The 26070-nt window shown below is 41.2% G+C and overlaps 2 protein-coding genes across 2 annotated transcripts in view; both read left to right on the top strand.

Annotated features, from left to right (window-relative positions):
• The window catches only part of mast3b (microtubule associated serine/threonine kinase 3b), a 33986-nt gene extending 15126 nt beyond the window's left edge, over positions 1-18860 (top strand). Inside the window, exons 5-28 of the mRNA XM_062423483.1 lie at positions 739-759; positions 1061-1139; positions 2594-2751; positions 4399-4474; positions 5501-5710; positions 8909-9010; positions 9370-9502; positions 10797-10864; positions 11429-11520; positions 12070-12278; positions 12549-12687; positions 13070-13202; positions 13303-13468; positions 13912-14013; positions 14299-14421; positions 14769-14881; positions 15217-15383; positions 15604-15725; positions 15880-16080; positions 16277-16503; positions 16652-16774; positions 16887-17023; positions 17355-17539; positions 17662-18860. Coding sequence (XP_062279467.1) covers positions 739-759; positions 1061-1139; positions 2594-2751; positions 4399-4474; positions 5501-5710; positions 8909-9010; positions 9370-9502; positions 10797-10864; positions 11429-11520; positions 12070-12278; positions 12549-12687; positions 13070-13202; positions 13303-13468; positions 13912-14013; positions 14299-14421; positions 14769-14881; positions 15217-15383; positions 15604-15725; positions 15880-16080; positions 16277-16503; positions 16652-16774; positions 16887-17023; positions 17355-17539; positions 17662-18746 — 4171 coding nt within the window. The 3' untranslated portion in view covers positions 18747-18860. The remainder of the gene's footprint in view (positions 1-738; positions 760-1060; positions 1140-2593; positions 2752-4398; positions 4475-5500; positions 5711-8908; positions 9011-9369; positions 9503-10796; positions 10865-11428; positions 11521-12069; positions 12279-12548; positions 12688-13069; positions 13203-13302; positions 13469-13911; positions 14014-14298; positions 14422-14768; positions 14882-15216; positions 15384-15603; positions 15726-15879; positions 16081-16276; positions 16504-16651; positions 16775-16886; positions 17024-17354; positions 17540-17661) is intronic.
• Positions 18861-23287: 4427 nt separating this feature from the next.
• ndufa7 (NADH:ubiquinone oxidoreductase subunit A7) lies at positions 23288-24964 on the top strand. Its single transcript, XM_062424441.1, has 4 exons — positions 23288-23389; positions 24182-24231; positions 24488-24625; positions 24745-24964. Exons 1-4 carry the CDS (start codon positions 23339-23341, stop codon positions 24830-24832), a joined length of 327 nt encoding a protein of 108 aa, XP_062280425.1. The 5' UTR covers positions 23288-23338; the 3' UTR covers positions 24833-24964.
• The last annotated feature ends 1106 nt before the right edge of the window (positions 24965-26070 follow it).

Genomic DNA, 26070 nt, shown 5'->3' with positions numbered 1-26070 from the left:
TGCATCAAGACCTTTTGTATGACCTTTCATATACATCTTTTTTTGTTTTGTTTTTGAGATGATGATGTGGTTGTGTCTGACTCATGTGAACGTGATTAGATGGTTGTAGTGTCACTGGTAGTTTGACTTTAAATATGTCTCATTTCCTTCCTGTGGGTATTTGCCTGAGGAAGACTAGTTTATCAGTGTTTAGCACATTATTGGTTACTGTCAAGTTTAAAAGGAATCTAGAAACCATAAATATGGTTTTTGCAGTGTTATTTTGCAGTGGTTCAGTCACAGACCTTCGTCAAACAGCGCTCATCTGCTGTGCAGAACTAATAAAGAATCAAAACCTTGCAGAGCATCAGTGAATACTTGTGTAGAAACGTCATTGTTTCCTCTGCTGTAAACAATATTATAAAAACACTTAACCTTTATTTTTATTCACTTATGTTTAAATATATATATAATGTTTTAGCTGTTTTAAAATCCAAAATGCAGACTCCACAGTAACAAGATCCTCTGACTTGTTATGCTTTGAAGATTTGTTTCTGTTATGTAAAATATATCCTCAAATTAATTTAGTTTGCTCCACTCTATGTATCTGGACAAATGAAAACTGGCAAGGAAGCCAACATTGTCAGTATTAATCCCTCAGCTGAATGCCAGGGGTCACAGGATCACTTGTGCAAGATTCCCCAAACTCACTAAAAACCCTCTTTGCTTTTTCTCTTCCTCTTGCTGTCGTGATCTCAGTCACTTGGCTCGTGCCGACAGGTAGCTTCCTTTTTAAATTCTTGCGTCTTGTGTCTTTTGGCTTTTAATGCTTGTATTTTATGCTTGTTTTTCACAATGTGCTCCTCCTGGGGGGAAATAAAAAGGTTTTGCTATATGAAGCTGTGAACCAAGTGAAGACATCCAGTTATAAATGTGATTTGTCAAAAAGAAAGATTAATTTCATGCTCTCATAGTCACTGAACTCCTCTGTTGTCTGTTATGTAAGGAGGTTCACATATGAAATGCTAACTAATGCCTACGCTGCCGAGGCTTATGTAACATGCATGTCCGTTTCTTTCAGAGCTGAGGGCCGGAGATGGTCCCTGGCATCCCTCCCCTCGTCTGGCTATGGAACCAATCCGCCGAGCTCCACCGTCTCAGTAAGTAACCCCAAAACACGGCGCCATCCTCCCCTGTTGATACATGGCGGCCAGGCAAATTTAACACCTCGCTCAGCCCAAATAGCACATGCGTTTATGCAGAGAGGGACGGTGAATGCCAAGACTGAGATGACAAACCGTTAATTGTTTTTCCTCCATCATCTGCTTGAATGAGTCATTCTCCCAGTCTGTAGAGCTCAGTGTTAGAAGTCTGTAGACGTACACAGTCTGTGAGTGCATGTTAATGAGGGGATCAAGTGAAGAGTTAGGGTGCTTTATTAGTTACTAGATTATTATTTTATGACAACTTTTCCTTAAAACCTCATCGCATGCTTGTTACATTAACAATTTAACAAAACTTTGTTTTAAAATGTGTTATTAAAATGATGCAAGTATGTTAACGTGGCCTTAAATCTCATATTTGTCATTGAATATTTGAAAAGATAATTTTGAGATTCATTGTCAAAATAGACAGGATGTAAAAGTATTTTAGACACACAGACTTAACTTAAAGTTAGAGAGGCTGGCTCTGTCGTCAAAGTCTGTCATGTGCTGCTATTGTAAGGAAATTTATGGGGCAGACCCGGGCACAGGCCCAGAGGTCAAGTGGGACAATGGGGCTCTTCAGTGGGCCTCACTGCCCTCTTTATACTGAGGTATTAGAAAGAGACTTCACAGATGCCGTCCCTCTGGCCCTCTTCTGTTCGGGCACACTCTGACTGCAAAATTAAGCGGACTTCTGGTAACGTACACGACGTCCTGTTCAGTTTGAAAAGAGTTTACGCATTACGTCAGTAGACGTGACAAAATAACCTGTTTGTGTAAATAATGTTGCTTCTGCAGCTGTCATTGTTGTTTCCACCGTCACCTTGAAAAATACACAGGTGTTAAGTTTATTTTTCACTATAAATTAAACCCCTTCACAGATGTATTATCAGTTGTTTGTTGGCTTTTTGCTGACAACTGTGCAACTGATGTCAGAAACCAGAGAGTAAATATAAACATGAGTATAATACTCCCCCAACAGCCAACTGTTTGAGGTGCTTTATGGACTCATTCAACATCAGTTCACTATAATCTAATTCATTTGGTGACATCATTATAATATGACTTTGGATTTAAACTTGGTTTCGCTAATCATCCACTTTGGATAACAAGGTTGGATTAACTAGTTTAGTTAATTAGTTTAGTGTTTTCAACTCGTGTCCCCTTTTTGTTTCGGCTGAGCCTTTTGAGTCTTTGTTTTTAAAAACTTTTTTTGTTCTCATTATGAACTTTTGTCATTATTTTCATCCAGCCTAGTTTACACAATCAATCAAACGAGTTATCTCAAGTAGGCTGAAGAGATGGTAAATGTGAATTATTTCCAGACGTGAACTGTTTTCGGCTAAATTACCATCAGATGACAAATAAATTCATTTTTCTCGACTGATGGATTCCTCATTTGTCTGCAGTCCTCTTCGTCCTCACAGGAGCGCCTTCACCAGCTTCCCTACCAGCCGACACAAGATGAACTGCACTTCCTTTTCAAACACTTCCGCAGCACAGACAGCATCACTGACGAGGACGGGCGACCCTCGACAGTCATACGACCTCGGTCCCGGAGCCTCAGGTAGCTGTCCCTCAATGAACCTTGCATTAGAATATCAAAAAATTGATAAAGTGGTTTCCTTCTAACATGTTACATATTGATTTGAGTGAAAAAAATGTAAAAGGTAATTGCTGCTTGATGTATCAAAGATTCAGATGAATACAAATTGGTCTAATATGTCAAATACCCATTTTTTTTAATGTTGTTTTTTGTTATTGCTAGTAATAATGTGAAAGGACACGAACTGCTATAGAGATGAGAGCTGCGATAGTCACCTGATTTTTAAGATTTTGCAGATATGGATCAAAGACTCTTTCACCTTGTCCGCCACCAGTTTACATTCTGTATCACTAGGTTACTTACTCTTTTTTTATTAAATGTAAAACAAATGTGACATTGAATATTACCTTCAGATCCAGCTATTGTCACACTGTAGATCCACTCTGAGATGTGAGAATTGTTTGTGGGTTACACTTGATTTCACCACCATAGATTCCCAGCGTACCCATTGTAAATGTTTGTTTTATGCATATTCTTAGCCTGTCATTAAATTAATGAAATGTATATTTTTACACAGATTAAATGCAATAATCTCCCTTGATGGATTCCTCCGTAGAGGAAGACATTTTGGATTAACTTTGTGCAGCGATTCCATGTTCTGGCTGTCATTATGTACTGTTAGACTGTCAATAGTGCATCGGTACGACCAAGAAAATTAACAAGCAAACGCAGCATTTGGTGCCTCAAGTGCTTCTTATTGATTACACATGCAGGCTGGCTGGCGGGCAGGTGGAGATCTGACTGCATAGCTGTGTGATTTCTGACAACTTTTGTCTGTTGGCTCTGCTCTGTGCTGTTTGTGTGATGCCTGAGTGCTCTGTGTTCTGGCACCATGGTGTGCCATGTGTTGGCGTTCTAGCTAACAGAGCGCCTCAGGGATCCTGCTGCTGAACTGTAGTTGAGAGTGGGGGTGGATTAGGGGGCGGACTGGGGGATCTGATGCCGGGAGCATGGTGTGCTGAAGCAGTGTGTGTTGGGCAGCCGCCATCCAGTCAAACAGAGGCGTCTTTCATGACAAAAAAAGGCTCAGGGAGGCTGTTTGCATGTGATAGGTTTCCTTTCCATCTGTTCTGCCAGAAGCTGCATCAAGCACCATTTTTCTGTGAAAAAATGCACCAATCTCATCCGACTGGAGTGGTGTCACAGTAAATGAGTAAATTGAGTGATGTTGGTGATTCACTCTGTTTGGCCAAAAGAAACCTCTGTAGGTATAGACTTCTGAAAGAGAAACATCAAAAGCCGACAGTTCAATCCATGCTGATCGCAGCTTTAACAGCTTACAGAGCTGCTTAAATTGCATATTGGCTCACAATGTTGCTTTTGGTAGGTAGAAACACAAAAGTATCCGTTTAGCTGTTGACCTCAAACAACTTCTAACAGCCAAACCCAAACTATGGGTTGAGAGTTAACATGTGTATGTGTGGACTGAGAATGTATTGACTTTTGCTAATCAATAGATAACTGTGATGGCCTTGATGACATAACTCCTTCATCCCTCCATCCCAGTGTAATGGCTCAGAGGAGAGCTGCGTTGTGTATTGGTAAATGTCAAAATACATTTGTTGATCAATTGAAATGTACTAATCTGTCGTTTTGTTTCTGTTGCAGCCCCGGGCGATCGAGTGTCTCCTTTGATAACGAGATAGTCATGATGAACCATGTTTACAGAGAAAGATTTCCAAAGGTAAGCTCTAGAAATCTGTACGTTAATATTCATTATAAAACCATATTTGTTTAGCAAAGATATTGTAAATTGTTGTTTTTCAGTCTGTTGCCCACAGTTTAACATTAAGTTTCAACTGAATGACATAATGTAAACACGGTGAAATCTGAAGCAACCTGAAACTCCAAGCTTTATTGTTCCCAAACAAAGTATAGGATGGAAACTGAGCCTAGGGCTACATCCACACTAATACGTTTTTGTTTTAAAATGCATAACTTGTGCTGCATTTATACCTAGTGTCCACTCTACTTTGGTCTTCTCAAACCTCTGAACTGGAAACATTAAAAAACGCTGCTGACCTGTTTTAGTTTGAAAACTCAAGGATTGGGTATTATTCTGATCGGGTGGAAACTGAGACTTTTGGAAATGATGTCACAGACACCCACACACAGCCACACTATGCACACACCACATCACACAAACGGGAGGGAGGGGTGGGGGCGCCTGTGTCTCCTTCTCACCTGGGAAAGAAATCTCTGGTCTTATTTTTCACCATTGCTGTTTGTCCTCCATAATACTAAGCAAATACTTGCTTAGTTGCAGTATTTTCTGCAGCTGAGCAACCACCTGCAGAGTAGACAGTCTACTTCCTGTTTACACTGGCACACGCATGCCCAGTGTACGAGTTCATTCTGATATGTCTTTTTAGGCATGTTAGTTTGGATAGAGATGATTTCTGAAACAGTGCTAAAACACTTGTGTGGACAGAAATTGTAAAACACCAATTTAAAACTAAAATGTATTAGTGTGGATGTGGCCTGAGTTTTGAAAGCTTCACAACTCGGTAGGTGGTAAAGTTGCTGTATCACTGGTCCTGATGAACAACCATGTGAATCCTCCCACAGAAGTGTTAAAGCCATTTGGTGCTACAGAGAGTAAAAACTCTTAATTATTAGTCCTTTTTAGTCTTAACTGTGTTTGCATGTGTGTGTGTGTGTGTGTGTGTGTCTGTGTCTCTTTGTGTGTGTGCGCCTGTTGTCCCTGCAGGCCACAGCCCAGATGGAGGACCGCTTGTTGGAGATTGTCACCCACTGCTCTCCAGACAGCTCTCTCCCGCTGGCTGACGGGGTTCTGGGCTTTATCCAGCACCAGTTGGTTGAGCTGGTCAGAGACTGTCTGGACAAGTCCCAGAAGGGCCTGGTGACGTCCTGCTACTTCGCTGAACTGCAGGAGAAGCTGGATAAGCTGCTTCATGAGGTGGGGACACAGAATCTCCTCTGGCTTGTTTTTGTCCAGCAGGGAGGTTGATGTAGAAATGATGTGTACCTACACTTTAAGGTGGAAGGTTTCCATCAGAAGGAAAATAATGATTAAAAAAAAAACTAAAAAAAAGCATCAGTTAATGAGCTCCTATATGTGAACTCTTCAACTGAACACTCAGCTGTAACAAAGTTATGAAAGAGTATTGATCGAGCCAGGTGCAATCAGGCATGTCGCTCAATAACCATAACCGTCTGATAACCAAAGGCACACACAATAGATCTGGTAGTGGAAATTGTCAGTGATGGCAAGAGGTACTTTTGTCACAGTTTTTAAAAAAAATGTTATATCTGTGTTGTGATAAAATGTTAGTTTCTATAGCAACCCCTTCCCCTGTTCTTTCTGCATGCTGTCAGACATACAGCATGTTCGACTTGCTGCACCTCCAGCTGAACTGATAAGTCTGTTCCCATAATGTGGAACAAATGCTGACATACACACTCACAAACCTCAAATATATGGTGATACAAATTATTTTCAGTTCATAAAAGTTCAACAAAAATGTTTTGGAGCTCCAGTAAAAACTTGTCTGGTCCTCTGTTGTGGGAAATATGCTCTAGTGCACGTAAAGTGATGGATTTTGTGAAATGCATGACCAGAGGGTGAAAAGCTAACCTAAATACACTCACAAGTGTTAAGAATGATTGTTTAGGCACTTTGGCGGAGTCAGGTAAATTAATTTTATTGTTTGACATCAAAGCAAGATTGAACTCTGAACTGAAAATAGTAATCTGGATATTTGTGAGGACTTAGAAGTTTGATGTGCGTGAGTGAAAATAATTTTCTCCTGGCATCACAAAAGACCATTAAGAAAACTGAAATTATATCAGACACTATATTACCTTGCTATTTTTAAAAGCTACTAATATATGCTGCAGAACACAACACAAGATATAGTAATTTAGTTTCATAAGGGTGGATGTTTTTATGATTTGACATCATCAATTTTTTGTAGATTTTTGGCAGTTTTTGTCCATTTCTGTGAGTTTCCCAAAAGACACTTTCCCCCATACCTTGCAAGGCAGCTGGATTTACGAGATCACATGAGAATCCATCTTGTCAGGCCTCAAGTTATGCCCATGTCTGGGCCGCTCAGAGGATTCTCACGAATCCAGTTGTCTTGAAAGTTAAGATGGTGATAGACAGGTGGTTCATCCAATCACCTGCCAAGTTTTTTTGAAAGTGTCTAACCTTTTCCAAACAATACCTAATGACGACTTCTGTTTAATAAAACATCTTGCACATCTTGTTGCTTTCCCTTTAAACTGTATTACCAGCCAGATTTAGGCTATTTAAGCTGGCTGTACATGCAGATGACTTTGACATGAAAGTATACACTGTGCAGTTGCACTAGAAAATAAATGTACAGGTAGATGGAGTTAACCTGCTGGGCATTGCTGCCTGTCGCACCTCCTCCGGTGCCCATGGGTCAGCTGCAGGGTCATCAGCCAGGAACCACCATTCACCAACGTTTAGCTCCTTTAATCACTGGAACGTCTCCTGGTGGCGGAGCAGTGACAGGGACGTCTCCCTGTCACCCCCTGCAGCTGATAGGTGTTAACCCCCTGCGGCTGTTTTTTGGGTTAGGTGTTCTTTCCCCAGCACTTGTCCTTCCTCCTCAGCCAGAGCCAAAAACTGCCTTTCTCTGCTTCCTCTGATAGCTCTTTTGTTGCCTTCTTCAGCTTTCCTCCGGTCACTCCTACTTCCCTCAATAGGTGTGTGGTTGACAGCCCCACAAAGCCTCGGCATCCAACCTCTACTGGGTAGATGGTAGTCTTCCAGCCAGCCTCCCTGCACTCAGCAGCCAGCTCTGAGTACTTGGACTTCTTTGGCTCGAAGGCGGCCTCAATGCCATCTTCCATTGGTACCGTGAGTTCGACGAGGAGCACCGATCTTGCTTTGGTGGACCACACAACTATGTCAGGACGGAGAGATGTGACCGTAATCTCAACAGGGAACCGGAGCTGCCTGTCAAGGTCGACCCTCATGCTCCACTCCTGGCCGGAGGATAAGGGCCTTGGTGTTTCTCTTGGCCTGATGTTTCTTTTTTCCCCGCCTTCTGTGACAAAGTTGATGTGGTCCTCTACTGGTGGTGTTCCTTTGCTGCCCTGTCGACGCCCCTCCAGCACCTCGGCTAGCTTTCTCAAGACCTGGTCATGGCGCCATCTGTAGCGCCCCTGGGAGAGTGCAGTCTTACAGTTTGAGAGGATGTGCTGGAGGCTTGCATTGGGAGCATTGCAAAGTGAGCAAGATTCCTCACTCCCAAACCACTGGTGAAGGTTCCGAGGACAGGCAAGCGTGTCGTAGGTTGAGCGGGTGAGGAAGCTGAGCCTTGCTTGTGGGATCTTCCACAGGTCTGACCAACTGATTTTTCCGTTAGCAGCTCCTTCCCAGGTTGTCCAGCTTCCTTGTCGGCCCTGTGACACAGCCTTGATCCTATAGCGCTCTTCCTCCATCCTTGTCACCTCTGCCACCACCATCTCCCTCCTTTCTTTACGGTTGGCCTTGGACCAAAACCGTGGTGCTTCTCCCCACCCTAGCCCTGCTCTTCCTGTTTGGACTCTGCCGACGATCTCCTGGTGTTGTAGCCTACCGATCGCTCGGTCCACCTCCGTTTGGGCATTCCACTTCCGGCCGGTGGGAACCTTGGCATTTGCGTTCCTTACCGACTGGTCAGTGGACTCTCTTAGCAGTTGCACTAGTACAGATTGTCACTCCAGACGTATGGAAGAAAAGCCATGGATGACTCATTAAGACTCCACCCACCCACCCAATGATTATTCTAATAATTGCTCCCGGTTTAAAGTGATGTATCCTCTGACGCAATTCTGCCAGGCAGCGTCTGTGTCCATACTTCTCTTAATGCCATATCCATCTGCTTGGAACACACTGTTTTATATATTTATATTCCCAGTCTGTCTCAGAAAGAGGAAATCACTCCTTTCTAATTTACTCCTTTTCTCCTTCAGAAGTGTCATGTTATTTAACTTTTTCAAAATCACCCTGACCTGTTTCGTGAGGGGTTGATGTGTTTTCCCTGTCTTTAGTTTTCTGTGATGAGCCAGTTGGTTAAAAGCACTGCGTAAATAAACATGACCTTTTTTTTTTGCCCTCGCTGCCCCCACTGTTTTCCAGGCCTACGAGCGCTCTGAAAGCGAGGAGGTAACAGTTATCATCCAGCTGGTGAGGAAGATCCTCATCATAATCTCTCGGCCGGCTCGCCTCCTTGAATGTCTGGTAAGCCGAGGAAGAGGAAATCTCTTCCTAATTGAAAATGAGATTACTTTGATGGAAACGGGCAGAAGTCAGTTCATGTTGAAATAGGACTGAAATGAGATTCTGACCTTTTATTCTCTCTTAGAAAGTGGATCTGTGTCACTAGAATATAAAGCTGATTTGTTTTCAAGGAAAGCAATATTCACATACTTTTCCAGTAGATTACAAGTCCTAGTTTAAAGTTATGTCAGTAAGGACTGTGAATTATTCAGAATGACTGGGACATTGTTGAGTTTTACAAATAAATCTTTTAAATGCTCTGAGCATAGTAAATGAAATTCCATTCACTTTTTATTGCATCTGGATTATGTTGATGACAGGAATTTGACCCAGAAGAGTTCTATCACCTACTTGAGGCAGCAGAGGGTCACGCCAAAGTCGGCCAGGGAATCAAGACAGACATCCCTCGATACATCATCAACCAGCTGGGTCTGGCGCGGGATCTGTTAGACGGTAAAGGAATTCTCTGCTATGAAGCAAAAACTTGTACTCCATTCAAACTGAAGCAGAAAGTGTCCCCAGTCCCTCACATGTGGCTCAGGCTCGATGCTGTTTCTGACATTTCTGAAAAGGAAAATAACTTTTACAGAGTTATGTTTTGCTCCAGTCTGGACGTCATAACTTCAAATGCAGTCAAGAGTCACACGCAACATTGATGCAGCTTGTATTTGAATACCCAAATTTAAATGTTACCATGCTGTGCCACAGCGTTGCCATGGTTAAGAAAAAATAATTTGCTTGAAATAATTGTTACAACACTTGCACCACGGCAGCTTGAATGAGTGGTGTTAGCATGGAGGACAGTGTGAGTCAACAGTGGAAGCAAAGCCAACTCTCCAACTCCTGAATGCACAAACTGTAACAGAAATGTGTTTGAGTCCAACTGAAGATGCCTTTTATTGGTTTATATCCCTTAATATTGTTTGCGACAACTGTAGCCTACCTGTAGTCAACCATGTTATTGGGCAGTTGGAAAAAGTTAGTAACATTTACAACACTTGACAAACCTCAGATGGTTTTACAGAATAGAGCTGCAATTCATTTTTTAAGGTTACAAGCTAAACATTTGCTAGTTGCAGCTTCTCAAATGTGCGGATTTGAGGCTTATTGTGTCAGACATGATAGTAAAGAATATCTTTGGATTTTAGACTGTAAATCGGACAAAACAAAACATTTGAAGGTGTCACCTTGAACTCAAAGAAATTATAATGAGTGTGTTTTAGACATTTTTATAGACAACAAGATTAATTGAGAAAATAATCGGCAGGTTCATGTATATTTTGAATATTCATTAATTGCAGCCCTATAGGAGGATATACACATAGCACTTGCCAGCACAGCACAGTGCCATACTTGCCAGATTCATTCAAGTTCACAGATTTAAGTTCCTAGATATTTGGTTAGATATATTCCTAACCAAATATCTTCATATTTGGTTGAACCAAATATACATGAACCTGCCGATTATTTTCTCAACCAAATATCTTCATATTTGGTTAGGAAATTAAACCCCATTCAGACAAATACACAGTGAGGCAGGCTTGACTCAGTCTGTATTTGTCAGCATGTGTCAGCCAACCCTCTCCCCGACCAGAGTTGGGCGCAGCTTTGAGTAGACAAGCGTCATACGTGTGTCTGCTGTTTGAAAGGGGTCTAAACAATTATGGAGGATGAAGGGTTAATGGTGGGAGTTAAGGATACTTTGCTATAATATCTCTCTCTCTCTCTCTTTATCTGTTACTTGTAGACATGGTGCAGCTTGATCAGTACGATGCCAGTCCTTCAGTGTCAGTGGAAACCAATGCCAGTGTGGAGGTATACTTTCAGTTTTTATAATTGACTGCCTATAAGTACAAATGTAGAGGTTATGGTTAGGTTGAGCACAATATTTTATTTGTTTTGTGTGCAGTGGGCAGTATTGGGTACTGTAGATAGTGGACTGCAGAAAAGGCCCTGGAACATAAAATATAATGCAACTGTTAATCATAATATTACTGCTTCCAGTGTGTTTGATTCATAACATGTTTACTCACAGTAGAGCTGGACAAAATCAAATATTAAGATACTTTTGACTAAATAACTGATATTGTGACAGAATTGTAGAGATGACTATGGGTGCTTAAATAAAAAGAGGTTTTTGTTAAATAATCAGCAGTAATGTGGATGATGTAATGGCTAAGTGAGTAAAGACAAATAACAGCTAGAACAGTCTGGTAAGTGACTGTAATGCAGCCTTTAAAACCAGGAAAAGACAACACTTAAGCATATCATATTATTATGATTTAAGATGATATCTATCACAATATTTATATATTATTGATATATTGCCCAGCCCTAACTCGCAGCCAGAAGCATCATATTTCTGCTTTGTTTCTATAGAATAAGGCCCCACAGACCCTGACCCCAACTCGAAGGAAACCTCTTGAGAGTGATTTTGAGACCATCAAACTCATCAGTAATGGGGCTTACGGGTAAGATGAGAGGTCAATTGTTTCAGCTTTCTTTGTATTTTCTTAGCATTGTTTTCAAAAGATTGTTTTGCCATGTTTTATTCTCTTTGTGAATGGGCGCCACGAAAGATGTCAAAATCAGAATTATTAATGAATGATGCAACTTAATCAAGGCGGTGAGTTTCATGACTCCTTCAGATTGTCAGTCAGATGAAAACACAGCTCACAACTTGCTATAGTCACCTCCGTCATCCCCTGTGAGAAAGACACCTGAATTTCATTCACTCTGGCCAGAATAGCGGCTGTGGCTTGAGCATGACAAAGCAATTATGCAGTTGTGGGTTGAATTAGAATAAAGTAAAGGCAATCTCTAATCTTGAAATGAAAAGTTACTGAGAAGCAGCGTGAAAACCACCAACCATCAAAACCAAGTAGCCAGTGGAAAATTGGCCTAAACGTGAGCCTCTGTGACAGTTTTAAATGGGAATATCCCTCAACGGTTTCTTTAATCCTTTCTACTATTTTCTGTGAAGATAACAGGTCTAATGTGGATCTTGTGGTTTTTGACAGGGCCGTGTATCTGGTCCGACACAAGGAGACTCGCCAAAGGTTTGCCATGAAAAAGATAAATCGTCAGAACCTGGTCCTGAGGAACCAGATCCAGCAGGCGTTTGTGGAGAGAGACATCCTCACTTTTGCCGAGAACCCTTTTGTTGTCTCTATGTTCTGCTCTTTTGAGACACGACGTCACCTCTGCATGGTCATGGAGTATGTGGAAGGTAAAATACAGAAAAGCTATGAGTGATGCATGTTTGCATAGCATTTAGCTCAATCTGATGTAGACTAGCTGACAGTGAGCACTAAAGCATAATTACTGTAGCATGAATTACTTGATAATTTACAAGTGAGCAGCCAGTACTAAGGGGCAGTACACAACTTATAACATCCGTTGACCTCAAAGAGATAACAAAAATTTAGATATATGCTTAATTAAAACTCAACACTGTGCCTGGCTTCAATGGTTTTGTGTTTTGTTGTTTTTCTTTAAGGTGGAGATTGCGCCAACTTGCTGAAGAACATGGGCCCGCTGCCTGTAGAAATGACAAGGATGTACTTTGCAGAAACCGTCCTGGCCCTGGAGTACCTTCACAACTATGGCATCGTACATCGAGATTTGAAACCTGACAAGTGAGAAACTAACTAACAAACTAACTTCACTAACCCACTTTGCAGTGGATCAGATTGTTCTGTACAAATACTAACTTTTCTTCTAGAAATGTCCTGCCTGAATATGACACAGCTATGAGCCAGTACACTTGCATTTTATGAATTTTTATTAAATAAAATGTCATTACATTTCTGAACAGACATCTAGTCTGCTCTGTGTTTAGATGCATGGGGTTCCAGTTTGCTCTCTTTCATTTCCCCCATCTCTTTTTGGTTTAATATTTAAGTCTGCATACTTTAACTTGCCTTCAAAATTTGTTTAAGATTTTAGACGTAAAATGTATTTGGAGAAAAACTGCATATGTTGTTGATGGATTTTTTTTTGTATTGTTACTCCCAACAGTTTGTTGATTACGTCTATGGGACACATCAAGCTAACGGACTTTGGCTTGTCTAAAATTGGCCTGATGAACATGACCACCAACCTGTACGAAGGTCACATAGAGAAAGACACAAGAGAGTTTATTGACAAACAGGTTAGACGGGTGAAGATGTAAAAGTGTGCTGAAAAAATAAAACATATTTGCATGTAAGAGAGGTAACAGAAATTGTTAAAATTGTTTTGTGCTTGTGCAGGTGTGTGGTACTCCAGAGTACATTGCCCCGGAGGTGATCCTTGGGCAGGGCTATGGGAAGCCAGTGGACTGGTGGGCAATGGGGGTCATCCTGTATGAATTCCTGGTCGGTTGTGTTCCGTTCTTCGGCGACACACCGGAGGAACTTTTTGGACAAGTTGTCAGTGGTGAGCTCTGAATTTAACTTACAACTTGTCATCAAAATCGCATTTATTAGCAAATTTAAAAAATACAGTTCTGAATAAAAGTAACTAAATTATGTGTCTCTCATGGCAAAAGTTGATGTGTACTTAATCAGATTTAATTAACATTAAAATATTCTGGTTTTTATTTCTAGCAAGTGTGTATATGGAATAATCTACATTTAAATATTTCATGTTCATACTGAGTTCCAGAAAAAGTTTTCATGCACTGTTTGAGGTTTTTGTCTTCTTATGCATTTAAGTCACAAAAGATCAATCTTAGTAAAAATTGCAACCATATAATCCTTTTGTAGAATGGTTACAGGTCACCAGGTGCAGCGGTGTGTCTAAGTACCATCCAGTCCAATGTAAACTGACGCTTTGGTAAACTTTATTTGTGATCCTCTTTGTATTTCTGCGATTTGCAGATGACATCATTTGGCCTGAAGGAGACGATGCCTTGCCTGCTGATGCTCAGGACGTGATCACCCGTCTGCTGAGGCAGAGCCCTCTAGACCGACTAGGAACTGGTACTGCTGAGTTTACTGCTGATCGACAAATGAAAAATCTGTTGCATGATTAAGTGTATAATGTACTCATGTGAAAGCAGAATAAAATTGTTTTTTAGAAGGAAAGCAGCAATGTGGGAAATAAATTGGCGATACAAATACTGTAGGATATACCTTTTAAGAGGATGCTTGTTAACTTCAGGTCACTGGGCCTTTAGAAATTGCTTTATGCTGTTAGAGTTTGAGTCCTCAGGTTGAAATATTTCTAAAGTTGATTATTTGACTGTGAAAACGTTTTGGCTACAGGCGGTGCCTCAGAGGTGAAACAGCACCCCTTCTTCCTTGGTTTGGACTGGAACGGACTACTACGACAGAAAGCAGAGTTCATTCCTCAGCTGGACGCAGAGGACGACACCAGCTACTTCGACAGTAAGTTACAGTTGGGATTATATAAAATCGATTTTATTTAGTGGAATAACTGGTTCTTTGTACGTCAGAAAAAGGACCTGTTTTCAAATTAAGAACCTGAGAGAGATCCACCTGATCTAAGGGCTCAAATGCTGAGTGGGATAATATGTCTAAAACAGCTGGCAGACTTCTTTCATATGCATGCATAAGATGATATGGAATACAATAAATCATTTTCTGGGAAAAAATGGTCTCCCTATGAATCAGAGGAGAAAATCATGATTGAAAGTGTGAGTGGAAAATGTGATTCTTTTGCCCAGGATTGTGCCACCCCTCTTATGTGAGTTTTATTATGTGTCTGTCTTCAGCTCGATCAGAGCGCTACCATCATTTGGCATCTGACGAGGATGAAGAAACCAATGATGAAGAGTCTTCCTTGGAAATCCGACAGTTTGCTTCCTGGTCGAACCGCTTCAGCAAGGTAAGGATGGAATGCTCTGATCTGTTGAAACATGAGAACTTTGAAAAAGTGGACAGCTCTTTGAAAAATAAGGACAGGAAGAAAGGAAACTAAAGGATTCAAACGTCTTCTATAAATTGTTCTTAAATATTGAAGATGTCATGCTGTGACAGATGTGTGAAAAATGTTGCCTTTGATTTATTCTTTACACCACTGTGGTTACAGCACATCTGCACTTGACATTAACCATGAACATGTTTCAACAACACAGTCTATACTAGAATCACCAATAATTTGAATGGCTCAGTGTGTGTGTGTTTTCCACTGTACTTAGTCTGTCTTGCTTGTTCTTCCAGGTTTACAGCAGCACAGAACATTTGGCGACACCGTCCAACCTGAGCTTCTCCTCTGACCGCAGCCACAGTGAGGACAAGGAGGACCGTGGGGAAGTGGGAGGACTCAGTCCCTCACCAAGCCCAGCAGAGAGCAGCATGGAACGCAGACACCCCGGACGCATGGCCAGGTAGGCAAAGACACAAGATATGCTTGTCATGAGCTCCTTAAGTGTGAAATACTAACAGAGAAGTTTAGAAAATTACAGCTCACCTGACCTCGGAGCATTTACTTATATCTGTGTAAGCAGAAAATCAAAACACACCGTTGACTTTAGTGGTGTGATGTGTTCCTTTTACAGTTTTGTGCCTATTGATTTACCTGTTCAACTTGTATTTGGCTGTTTGTAGCCTTCGCCCTCGGGCCTCCTCCAGTTCCTCCCAGTCTGAGAGGAGTACCAGCCCGCTGGTGATGAGCAGCACCCACAGCCTGGAAACGATGCCTCGCTTTGCCCTTTCTACTGACGATGAAGGTAAATCCAGACTGACATGTTTTTGAGTGACTTTAGTGTAAATAATCAGTTAGGTAGTATTTGAACAATTGTGTTTATTTGGTTTAAAGTGAAAGACTACCAAAACGTTCTCTTTTAGGCCATGATGTTAATTTTTTTAACGTGTTTCCTGCAGCGGAGGTGGTTGTTTCAAATCTTCGGAGGATCAGGATTCGCAGCAACAGCACAGGAGCCAAACACTCATCACCCAAAGAACCGGCCGGCCCTAGGCGCTTCGGAAACCAGCTGGAGACGCCAGACAAACAGAGGCTTCCCTGTGGAGGGAAGGTTCCCAGGTCTGCTTCTGTCTCAGCCCTGTCTCTGATCATCACTACAGGTATAGAAGTTTATCTTCACCATCTCAAAGTCCAGCAGACAGTAGAATTAGGTGGCAACGGGCCACTGGTGTAAATCTTTGGACACTTCTTGGTGTATACTCAAATTTTGTATGATATGCACCTTATTGGGAAGACAAATATTGTTTGCTGATTGTGTGAACACATTCAGAAGAAAATTGTCCTTTTGTTTTTCAGATGACTCACCCGGCGGCCTTCAGCCCAGTCCCATCTCCCCACGGTCACTGTCCTCAAACCCCTCTTCTCGCGAATCCTCTCCCAGTCGGGATCTGTCACTCAGTCCCGCCAGCCTGAGACCGCCAATTGTCATCCACACTTCAGGGAAGAAGTATGGCTTCACCCTGCAGGCCATCCGTGTGTACATGGGCGACAGTGATGTCTACACGGTGCATCACATGGTGTCGGTGGGTGTCACCACAAGCCTTTAAAGTTATTGTTAAACATGATTTATTTTTGTGACCCCAAACTAGAGCAGAACGTTATAATAAGGAGGTTATGTAATCTTCAAATGCAATTCCTCTTCTCACTCTCACTGTGTTGCTGTTCTAACAGAGTGTGGAGGAGGGAAGCCCAGCTCACCAGGCAGGTCTTCACACTGGAGACCTGATCACACACGTGAATGGAGAGTCTGTTCAAGGCCTGGTTCACACTGAGATGATAGAACTTTTACTGAAGGTAAAACTCACTCAGGCTGCTGCTCAGACACATGGTCTGAAATCCAATTTAAGTTTGTTTTTTGTCTTTTTGCACAAATAAACAATTTTTTTAATTCCTATGCAACATGCAGAGTGGCAGCAAGGTGGCGCTTCAGACCATAGCACTTGAGAACACGTCGATCAAAGTTGGTCCAGCTCGAAAGACTAAACACAAAGGCAAGATGGCTCGCCGCAGCAAGAAGAGCAAGAAGAGAGACAATTATGACAGGTAAAGATAAGAAGTTTGGTTTCCTCTCAGTCACTCTTCTGTTTATTTTGTGAGGTTAGTAAGTGGTGGACATTGTTGGTGCTTTGTCTCCCTCTAGTGTTAAAATACTTTTTCAAAATAATTTTCTGTTATGAACTTTTTTAGCCTATTCTTCTTCTTCATCTAAATGTATTGTAATAACTATGACTTCAGTTGGAATACATTTTTTATTTGTCACATGGAAAAGGCTCCCACAAGTGTGAAGAGTATTTTTTTTGTATAATGCTGAACTTTTTAAACTGCCTGTGAGAAAATGACAGGATCACATTTCTGGCTCGTCATCTTCCTACAGGCGACGCAGCATCTTGAAGAAGCTGTCCAAGCAGAGCACAGTGATGCACAGCAGTCGCAGCTTCTCCTCAGGTCTCCACCACTCAGTTTCCTCCAGTGAGAGTCTTCCAGGCTCCCCAACACACAGCCTCTCTCCCGGCCCCTCCACGCCCTGCCGAAGTCCTGCACCCGACCATCAGGCCTTTGGTAAGCTCAGTGGGGCTTCTTGTGGTCTTTGACTGTAACATCTGAAGCTAATTTAGTAAAACAACCTGTTTTCATGCAACCTGTGATGTGGAAAATCTCACTGTTTTACTTCCACTTCACAGAAAACAACTCTCCTCAGAGCACATCTCCTTGCTCCAGTTCTCCCAGTTCCCCTGCTGCACACATCCGGCCCAGCTCGCTCCATGGCCTGGGCTCCAAACTCAGCACACAGCGCTACAACAAGGTTGGCCGCCGAAAGTCAACCAGCAACATCCCCCCTTCTCCACTTGCCTGTAATTCCTCATCATCCTCCACCCAGCCCCTCTCTCCACAGCGTTCGCCCTCCCCACTCCCAGGCTTCGCCAAAACTCTTCACTCCTACCATGGCAAAACCCTGTCGCCACCTACTATTGTTAGACACATTGTCCGGCCCCGCAGCGCTGAGCCGCCCAGATCTCCCCTGCTCAAGAGGGTCCAGTCAGCTGAAAAGCTTTCTGGAGTTTATCATGCTGATAAGAAGTCATATACTCCCCGCAGGCACACACTGGAAGTACCATTTTATGGTGAAGGGGAGCTGCTGGGTGACTCTGAAGTAGAGGGGGCCTGTGGAGGCCCCTATATCGGGGTCGATTACAGCAGGCTTGGCAGCTACACCGGTAACCAAAGGATGTGGGACTCTGGGATAGACCGATCAGAGCAGCTGGTTGTGATGCGAAAGCTCAACCTGTCAGAGCGGCGAGACTCCTTTAAGAAGCAGGAGGCGGTGCAGGAGGTGAGCTTTGATGAGCCAGATGAGAAAACTAGCACCACAATTACGGTGACCACCACAGCCCCAGGAGAACAAACACAACCCCAGCAGCAGCACAGGATGGCCTGGATGATTGCTCGACCCCAAACCGAGGAAGTGGAGCTGCAAGTGCCAGTGGTGAGGAGGTTTACCCTCGTCCCCCAGATCGCTGTGCAGGGCTCGACAGAGAGCGAGGAGCAGGATGAGTGGGAGCCGTGTTCAGACGGAGAGGACAGCAACGAGATGCCTGAACTGGAGGTCGCCATCACTCCACCTCAGCAACAGGCCGGACATCCTTGCAATGAAAACAGCTGCAGTCAGGCAGCAGAAACCACTTCCACTGGTCCTCAAGCTGGACCATCAACAAAACAGACTGAGTGTAGAGATGAAACACCACAAAAAAGGCATCTGAGAAAGTAACTGCTCACCACTGTACTCAGTTCAACTGCTCAGATCTTTCTTTCATGTATTTCAAGGGGTAACATGAATTACTGCTGAAGGAAAACTCACAGGTGAGGAGGGATCTGCTCGGAGACTCGGGAAGATTTTACTTGAATTTTTCTATTGTAAATATTTGCCTCAAGGCATTGCAGACCTTCTGGTCTTATTTATTACATTTGTAAACTATGATAAGTTAGTAACAGGAAAAGAGGGAAGTTCCCATTGGTTGAATAGCCAAGGCTCAACATTTTTGTATCTATTAAAATGTGGTTTTATGTCTTTTGACTGGATTTTTTTTTCTTTTTATAAATGTCTATTTTTTTAAATAGATTGTGGTACTCAGTAGTACCCAGTAGTTCCCAGTATGCTGGGAATAATTGTTGTAGGACCAAGAGGTACGAGATGTAATTTTAGAAGCTGAAGTTGTGTTAACTGTTTTGTTTTTGTTTTTTTCTCCTTGTCAGTGTCAGTTTAGACCTGAGTAGTGCAGCTTCCAAAAATGTAATACTACAATGATCTTAATTTACATCAACCTAAGAATGGCCTTTTGTTCACACTGTGAGCAACATGATTGATTGATGGTCAACTGTCAGCCAGACTCTGCAGTTGTATCTACTACATATATATAGATATATATACTATTCTGCATATATCAGGCCAGTCTCATTTTGCTGCTTTGCTCTGGCCTTTCATCGCACTACATCCTTTAGAGGGTTTAACACAGAAACCACAAATCCCTAAAGAAAAAAGAAACAACTAAAGCTTTATAATTGTCCTAAACTGAAAAGCTTTGCACTGCTAAAATTCTTCCATTTAGCACTTGTCATCTATTTCTCGTGAAACAGTCAATTGGAAAAAGAAAAAAAAGAAGTGCTGGTCTGCTAATTAAAGACAACAGTGAAAAGCTGCAAACTACGTTTCTCTGACGCTTCCTGAATTTATCAGCTGTAGCAGTAGGACTTCCGTTAAACTGATCATGTTCTTAGCAGTGTGAATTCATGGTCATAGCATTGTTGTCTCCATATACAGTGCCGGGTAATATTGCAAATCACACTGACGAGTACAACCTGTTTTGAACTCAACTCAAAAAGAGTGTTGTGTGCCATGATGTCAGTGCAGTGTCCTCTAAGCCATATCTTTGAAGACAGAAATGTCGTTTGAAATCATTTGTGTTTTATTTTCCGAACTCTGTGAAGTATCTCCTCAAGCTCTACAGCATTTTGTGTTAAAAATGAAGTATTAAACATGACTCTGCTCTGTGGCTGCGTGATGTAAAGTTAGTGTGATATCACATCAAAGAGGTGTCACGAATTTAGGTTTTTAGTTTTTTTTTTTGCTATGTGCTCAACTTTTGACATTATAAACAGGGTGGTTCTGTGTCTTGTTGTAATGACTTGTTTTATTCAAAGCATCTCGCGGGAAAAACAATGAGCAGCCAAATCAAGCTCTACATCTTCTTCAGAGCCTGGAGGGAATCACAGGAGTAGCTGTTCTTTCTTTAAAACATTTTGGGGTTGTTTTTTGGGGGTGGAGGGTGTTGATTTCCTTACTGATAGTATCCTAGAAAAGTGTTGGATTCTTGTTTATTTTTGAAGTATTTTTTTCCTGAAATTGTAGCTTTCGTCTTTGTTTATTCAAATGAGCATGTGGGAGACACCAGGCCCAAATGAACTGTTCTTACTTAATTAATTGTGTAGTGATGTTTACATCGTGGGAGTGGGAGCACTAATGTATTTTGAGGAGTTTTGTACCATAACTGAATGTGGAAGGGAAACTGGAAATGTTGGAGGGACACACTTACATAGAATCAAAAACCCAGGGCTTGTTTGAACAGATGTTCTATGTTTTGTGTTGTACAAATATTGTTGTATATTTTGATAACAAGACTGCGTATAATTCCAGATGTGTTGAAGGACATGATATGCACAATGACAATTTGTGGCACCAGGAGTTTCGAAAGTTTATCTTTCGGGAAAAGGTCTCCAGAGAGGCCGTTACAAAAGGCCTTGTTGGGATTCAGAACAGTATTTCACTATCTGTGCTGATCGGATGTATTTTACATTTTTTCCAGTACAGAATTTCGAGGTTGTTAGTCTTATTTGTCAGTGGCTGTGTGCTGTTGCTAGCATTTGTACCGGTTTTAAATGAATCTTTCTTTATAAAGCATCAGAATTGCTGATGTTTTACTAAACAGAGTACTCCACCGATTCAGTGTTGCACTCTTATAACAATGTCAGACTCACAATGGACAGTTTTTTTTAAAGGATAAAAACTGATGCAGCATAATCAGAGATATTCTCTCTTTTGTATTTCATGCATTCCTGTTTTTTGTCAAAACCTGGCACCTACAGTATATTACCCAAAATGCAATTCAACCACCAACAATTTGGTTGGTGTAATGCTATGCTACTAGAGGCTAATGTAGTCTTGAGCCGTTATCTTCATGCAGATCCCCATATCTTTTTTTATTTTTTATTTCACTGCTTGTAGTCTTTGAAAGTTTGAATTAATTTACCAGATTTTTTGCATCTTCCTCTGAGCCTCAAAAGACGTTTTCCACATATGCAGTAATGTCCCCAGAGACCTGTGAACAGATTTTGTTGTGTAAAATCGGTTCCCCTTTAAGTCCCAAAAAAAGAAACTGAACTGAAACAGAATCCTGTTGTCGTGTCAGTGAAGAGCACCAACAAAGTGCGTCACTGAAGTTATTTTTTCAGTCTGACAGAATTGTTTACAATGAACAAACATGCTATGTACTGTACAAACATTTTATATCCTTTGGCTGTATATGATGAATGGAGCCTCTTTGATACCATGAAAGGAAACTATACTCATAGAAGTTACATATCTGTTTTTGGTTTGTTCTTTTTCAAACTGATCTTAAAAGAGTAATTTAGCACCAAGCTGGAAAGAAGGCAGTTTACAGTACTTCCATGCACTTAAGTAACAGGGTTATCGTCAGCATGATGTTGTCACCTGGATGTCTGGACCAGGTGCACACTTAATCTGGTTTGAAATGAGGATGAACGTCTGCATGACAAAGACCTTGAACATGCGGATGGTAATGCTGAAGCAAGTTAGAAAAAAATCTCCTTACTTCATTGATGTGATTCAACCTTTGTTCAATTTCAGACACATTTGAACCCTAACATATATTGTAAAAAAGGTATAAATCTCATTAATATACCTCAAATATACCAGTCTTGTTTCTAAAATATGGAAAAAGTTTTGGGAGAAATCTTTTAAACAGATTACAGACTAGCTGCATGTCAGCATCCTGCAGTGCATATATTCCTGATTTGTCTTTAACAACCTGGTTTCTTATGTGAATGTAAATCTCATCTGATTGAAAGTTAATGTCTGTTGCACCTATAGTGCAGTGATGTCACACAAGTAAGGTGAGCGCTTCTCAGCTGGTGTTAAGAAACTCTTTAGGGGCTAACTGGCAGTTGAAACTGTTGTACATGTGCACGTGTTCTCCAGTGGACTCTTCTGTTCAGTGCATGCTGCATGAGACAAGCACACATCTGTAATACTTGATTGCATGGTATACCGGCGTTGTCGCCCTGTACTGTGTTTTCTTGTGCAACAAATAAAATTTGTATTTCTCTTTGACTCATCTTGGTGTTTGAGTTTCATGTAGTTTATGATTGTTTAACAAAGCATACAGTGTTATTACACATTTCTGACATGGAAAAATTGGTTATATGCAGGTTTAAATAGTTTTGAACAAGTGTTCGATTCAGATATGCAGCCTATTTTTGCTTTCATGTAACACCAACTAAATTTGCCTTAAAAGTAAATGCCATGTCAAAATTCCTGGTGATTGATTTAGTTTTATTTACAATTTTTTTATTTTTATACAACTGTATAGCTGGTATAGTTTTTGGCATAAAGAAGGATAAAATACATCCATCTGTAATGCAGAAGATCTCCTTGTAGTACGCCAGGTGTCAGTGGGGCTAAGTATCGGTACTCAATACCTTAAAGGTATCGACCATAATAAATCAATACCAAGTAGTATCAAAACGTCTCCTGTCAAACGATGCCTGCAATCGATCCTTTTTGCACCCAGAGATGCATTTGTGTATAAATCAAATCATTTAGATGTGAAGGAGTAGTGGCATTTTATGCAATCTAATGCTTCTATTCACATGATGGGAATCGAATTAAGTACTCAATTGCTATCAGTGTCACTTTAAATTGACTTGGGTTAGTACTGGTGTCGTAATTTTTTAAACGATACCCAGCCCCGCTAGGTATCAGTGGAGAGCAGCAGTTCCTCTTCCAGCCAACCAGGTATCACTAAAGAGTTGCAGTTCTCCTAGTCCACCAGGTGTCACTAAAGAGCTGCAGTTCTCCTACTAGTCCACCAGGTGTCACTAAATGGCTGCAGTTCTCCTTCCAGTCCACCAGGTGTCGTAAAGAGCTGCTGTTCTCCTTCCATTCCACCAGGTGTCACTAAAGAGCTGCCGTTATCCTTCCAGTCCACCAGGTGTCGGTGAAGAGCTCAGAAACTCATTACATCGCATTACAGAAGAAGCTGCTCCGTGTCCTTCACAACAGCAAAAATGGCCACGGCCACTAAAATCATTCAGAGGATCCGCAATTTACTATCAGGGGTAAGAAATTACAATAAAGGGCGAATTTAAAACTGTAAAGAGCACGTACTGACTGTATTACACAAACTTGATCTGCGGGTGATGTTTCGTAATGTCTAATTTAGCTTCTTCGTCCACTTGTGCAACGACGCTGAAGATAGCTTCCAATTCGGGGTTAAAGGAAAAATAATGGACAATATAATTCATATTTAAAGGCTGGTTCGCTGTTAGACACAGTAGCGAAAAGCATTAACCCTGTTTGAACCCACTGTAAGATCTGTGAAACCTTTAATGTGCTTATGGGACTGAAAAAAATGACAATTTCACTGATATTTCTCTATACACACCACATTAGACCAGGTCCAGTTTAAAAACCACTATGGTTAGACTATATACGGAAAAAATTAGGAGTGTAAGAACAGTGGTTTTTGATCTGGATCTGGTCTAATGTGGTGTGTATGAGAAAAAATAAGTTAAATTGCCCTTTCTGTCACTCTTGTGGCTATTAGAATAAAGGTTTTATCAGTCAGTGTGTTTTGTTGAGTCTTTGGAGTCATCCTTTTTCAACTAGTCTGGATTTGTGTATAAATATAGTGGATTTTGATCTGGAGCAAGAAGCAAAACGGAGTGGAGAGTAATTTCAGCTTTTCCCTTAACCCTGATCCAAAGACAAATTCAATTTTGTACCAGTCAAATTAGTTTTTTACCATCTGACTAACATTTAGTCAGATGGTAGCATGTGAAAAGGCAAGAGGAGATGATGTTGACGACAGTGCGAGTTTTAAATTAATTTAAATGGTGTTTCTTTTTCAGCACGATCTGCAAGCCAAACTGCAGCTGCGATATGGGGAGATAGCAAAGAGGTAAGACTTGAACTCGGATTCTCCATTATACTGTGACACACTGAAGTATTCACAGTGATGGAAGAAGTGGATATACCATAATGCAAAACATCACATTGCTAAAATGATGTTTTTGACGAATGATTGCCCCACTTTGTGTGTTTCAGTAAAGAAAATGTCAGTGCACATTTATGGATAATAGCAGTCCTGGAACTGGAATAAATCAATAAAATGCCTAAGTAAAGACTGACTCTGTTTGCTTATGCTTCTTCTACAGGACACAACTTCCACCCAAACTGCCAGTAGGCCCGAGCCACAAGTACGCCAGCAACTACTACTACACCAGAGATGGACGCAGAGAGTCTGTACCCGCCACAGTCGTCATGTCTTCACAGAAGGCGCTCACTGCTGGCAGGTAAATGACTCAGTCCATGCACATAAACAATTTGATTACAGTCGGATAAAGACGTTGTTGTTATTTGTTTTACTTGTAGTGAGTCTTTCGTATCTCTTGATGTTTTTTATCTTTTCTAGCGAAGCTCAAGTCCCTGCGAAGCCTCCTGTGACCCCGGGTGCTGTGTATCAGCCTCCAGCTCTTTCCACAGACCAACCGTACCTCTGAGCTGTACGACTTAACCTTTGAGCATCAACAACCTCATTTCTTCCTTCAGAACTGCTGCAGAGGCCGAACTGCAGTGTGTGTTGGTTGTATCCTGTACAATAGAAAGTGTGAATAAAATTTGTTCCATGTTTACATTTTCTGTCCAGCTTGTTATTCTCGTCATATGATATAGACGTTTTCTGCGTCGCCTGTGTGAGTAGAGTTGACAGTGTGTTAGTGATGTACATAATGGAACAGAAAAAAAAAGTCTTAGTAAATATTTCTGCATCTGGATCCTGAAAATAAACCACAAAGACGAGACCTTCAGAGAAGCTGAAGGTCAAGGAACCAGCTTCTCCCCGAGTGTGTTCATGTGGTCTCATTTCAAATGTCAAACTAAAGTTGCTCTCAAACAGCTGGAAAAGTTAATACGGAACATGATACAAAATGATTATGATTTAATTTAATTTCCTGGTAGTTAATTATCTTTGGAAACTTCAGGGTTTCGAGTTGATGAAAATCATGTAATCCTTCTTGTAATTCAAACCTGTTGTGCTTGCTGTTGTTAAGCCTGGATCATCTCCCATCACATAGTAAAATCAATAATTACTTGACCTTTGAAAATGAAAAACACAATTTTTAAGTGTTTAGGTGTCTTGGTGTTATTGTATGCATATGCACAAATACTTGTGAAACTTGAACTTGTGAAAGGTTAAAATGCTTAGTGACAGGACACATATTTGTACATCTGAACAGTATGTTCCAGACAGAGAAACAAACAACATCTTCATGCTGAAGCATATAGCCTTGTCTGTTTGGATCTAATCATGCATACATTAGCTACAACAACTCAGCAGTTGGTGAGAAAGAGGTAAAAGGGTATTTACCCCACTCTTCACAGCTCACTCCTCTGCATCAGCTTGTATTAGTATTGTAAGTCAAGTGCAAGAGGTGAATCACCATGACAAAATATATCTTCTTGATTTGACTTATTTAGATGGCTGAAGCTTCATATTAGCTTAAATACTCTTTTAAATACATTTTTGCACAGATTTTGGCCCATATCACCTACATTGTAAGTACATTACGAATGATTATGGCAAGAGAAACATGTTTCAATGTTCATTTGAGCACTTGACTGTTGTTTTAAGACAGACTTGAAAAATTGTGAACATGTCCTTTAAGGCAGCATTTTCATATTTGAAGGTCCCGCTGATAAAGCAGGTGTGGCTCACTTGGGAACCTTTTATCTCCAGCAG

The sequence above is a fragment of the Scomber scombrus genome, chromosome 8, assembly GCF_963691925.1.
Source record: "Scomber scombrus chromosome 8, fScoSco1.1, whole genome shotgun sequence".
NCBI classification, from domain to species: Eukaryota; Metazoa; Chordata; class Actinopteri; order Scombriformes; family Scombridae; genus Scomber; species Scomber scombrus.
This window is presented reverse-complemented; position numbering and strand designations above follow the sequence as displayed.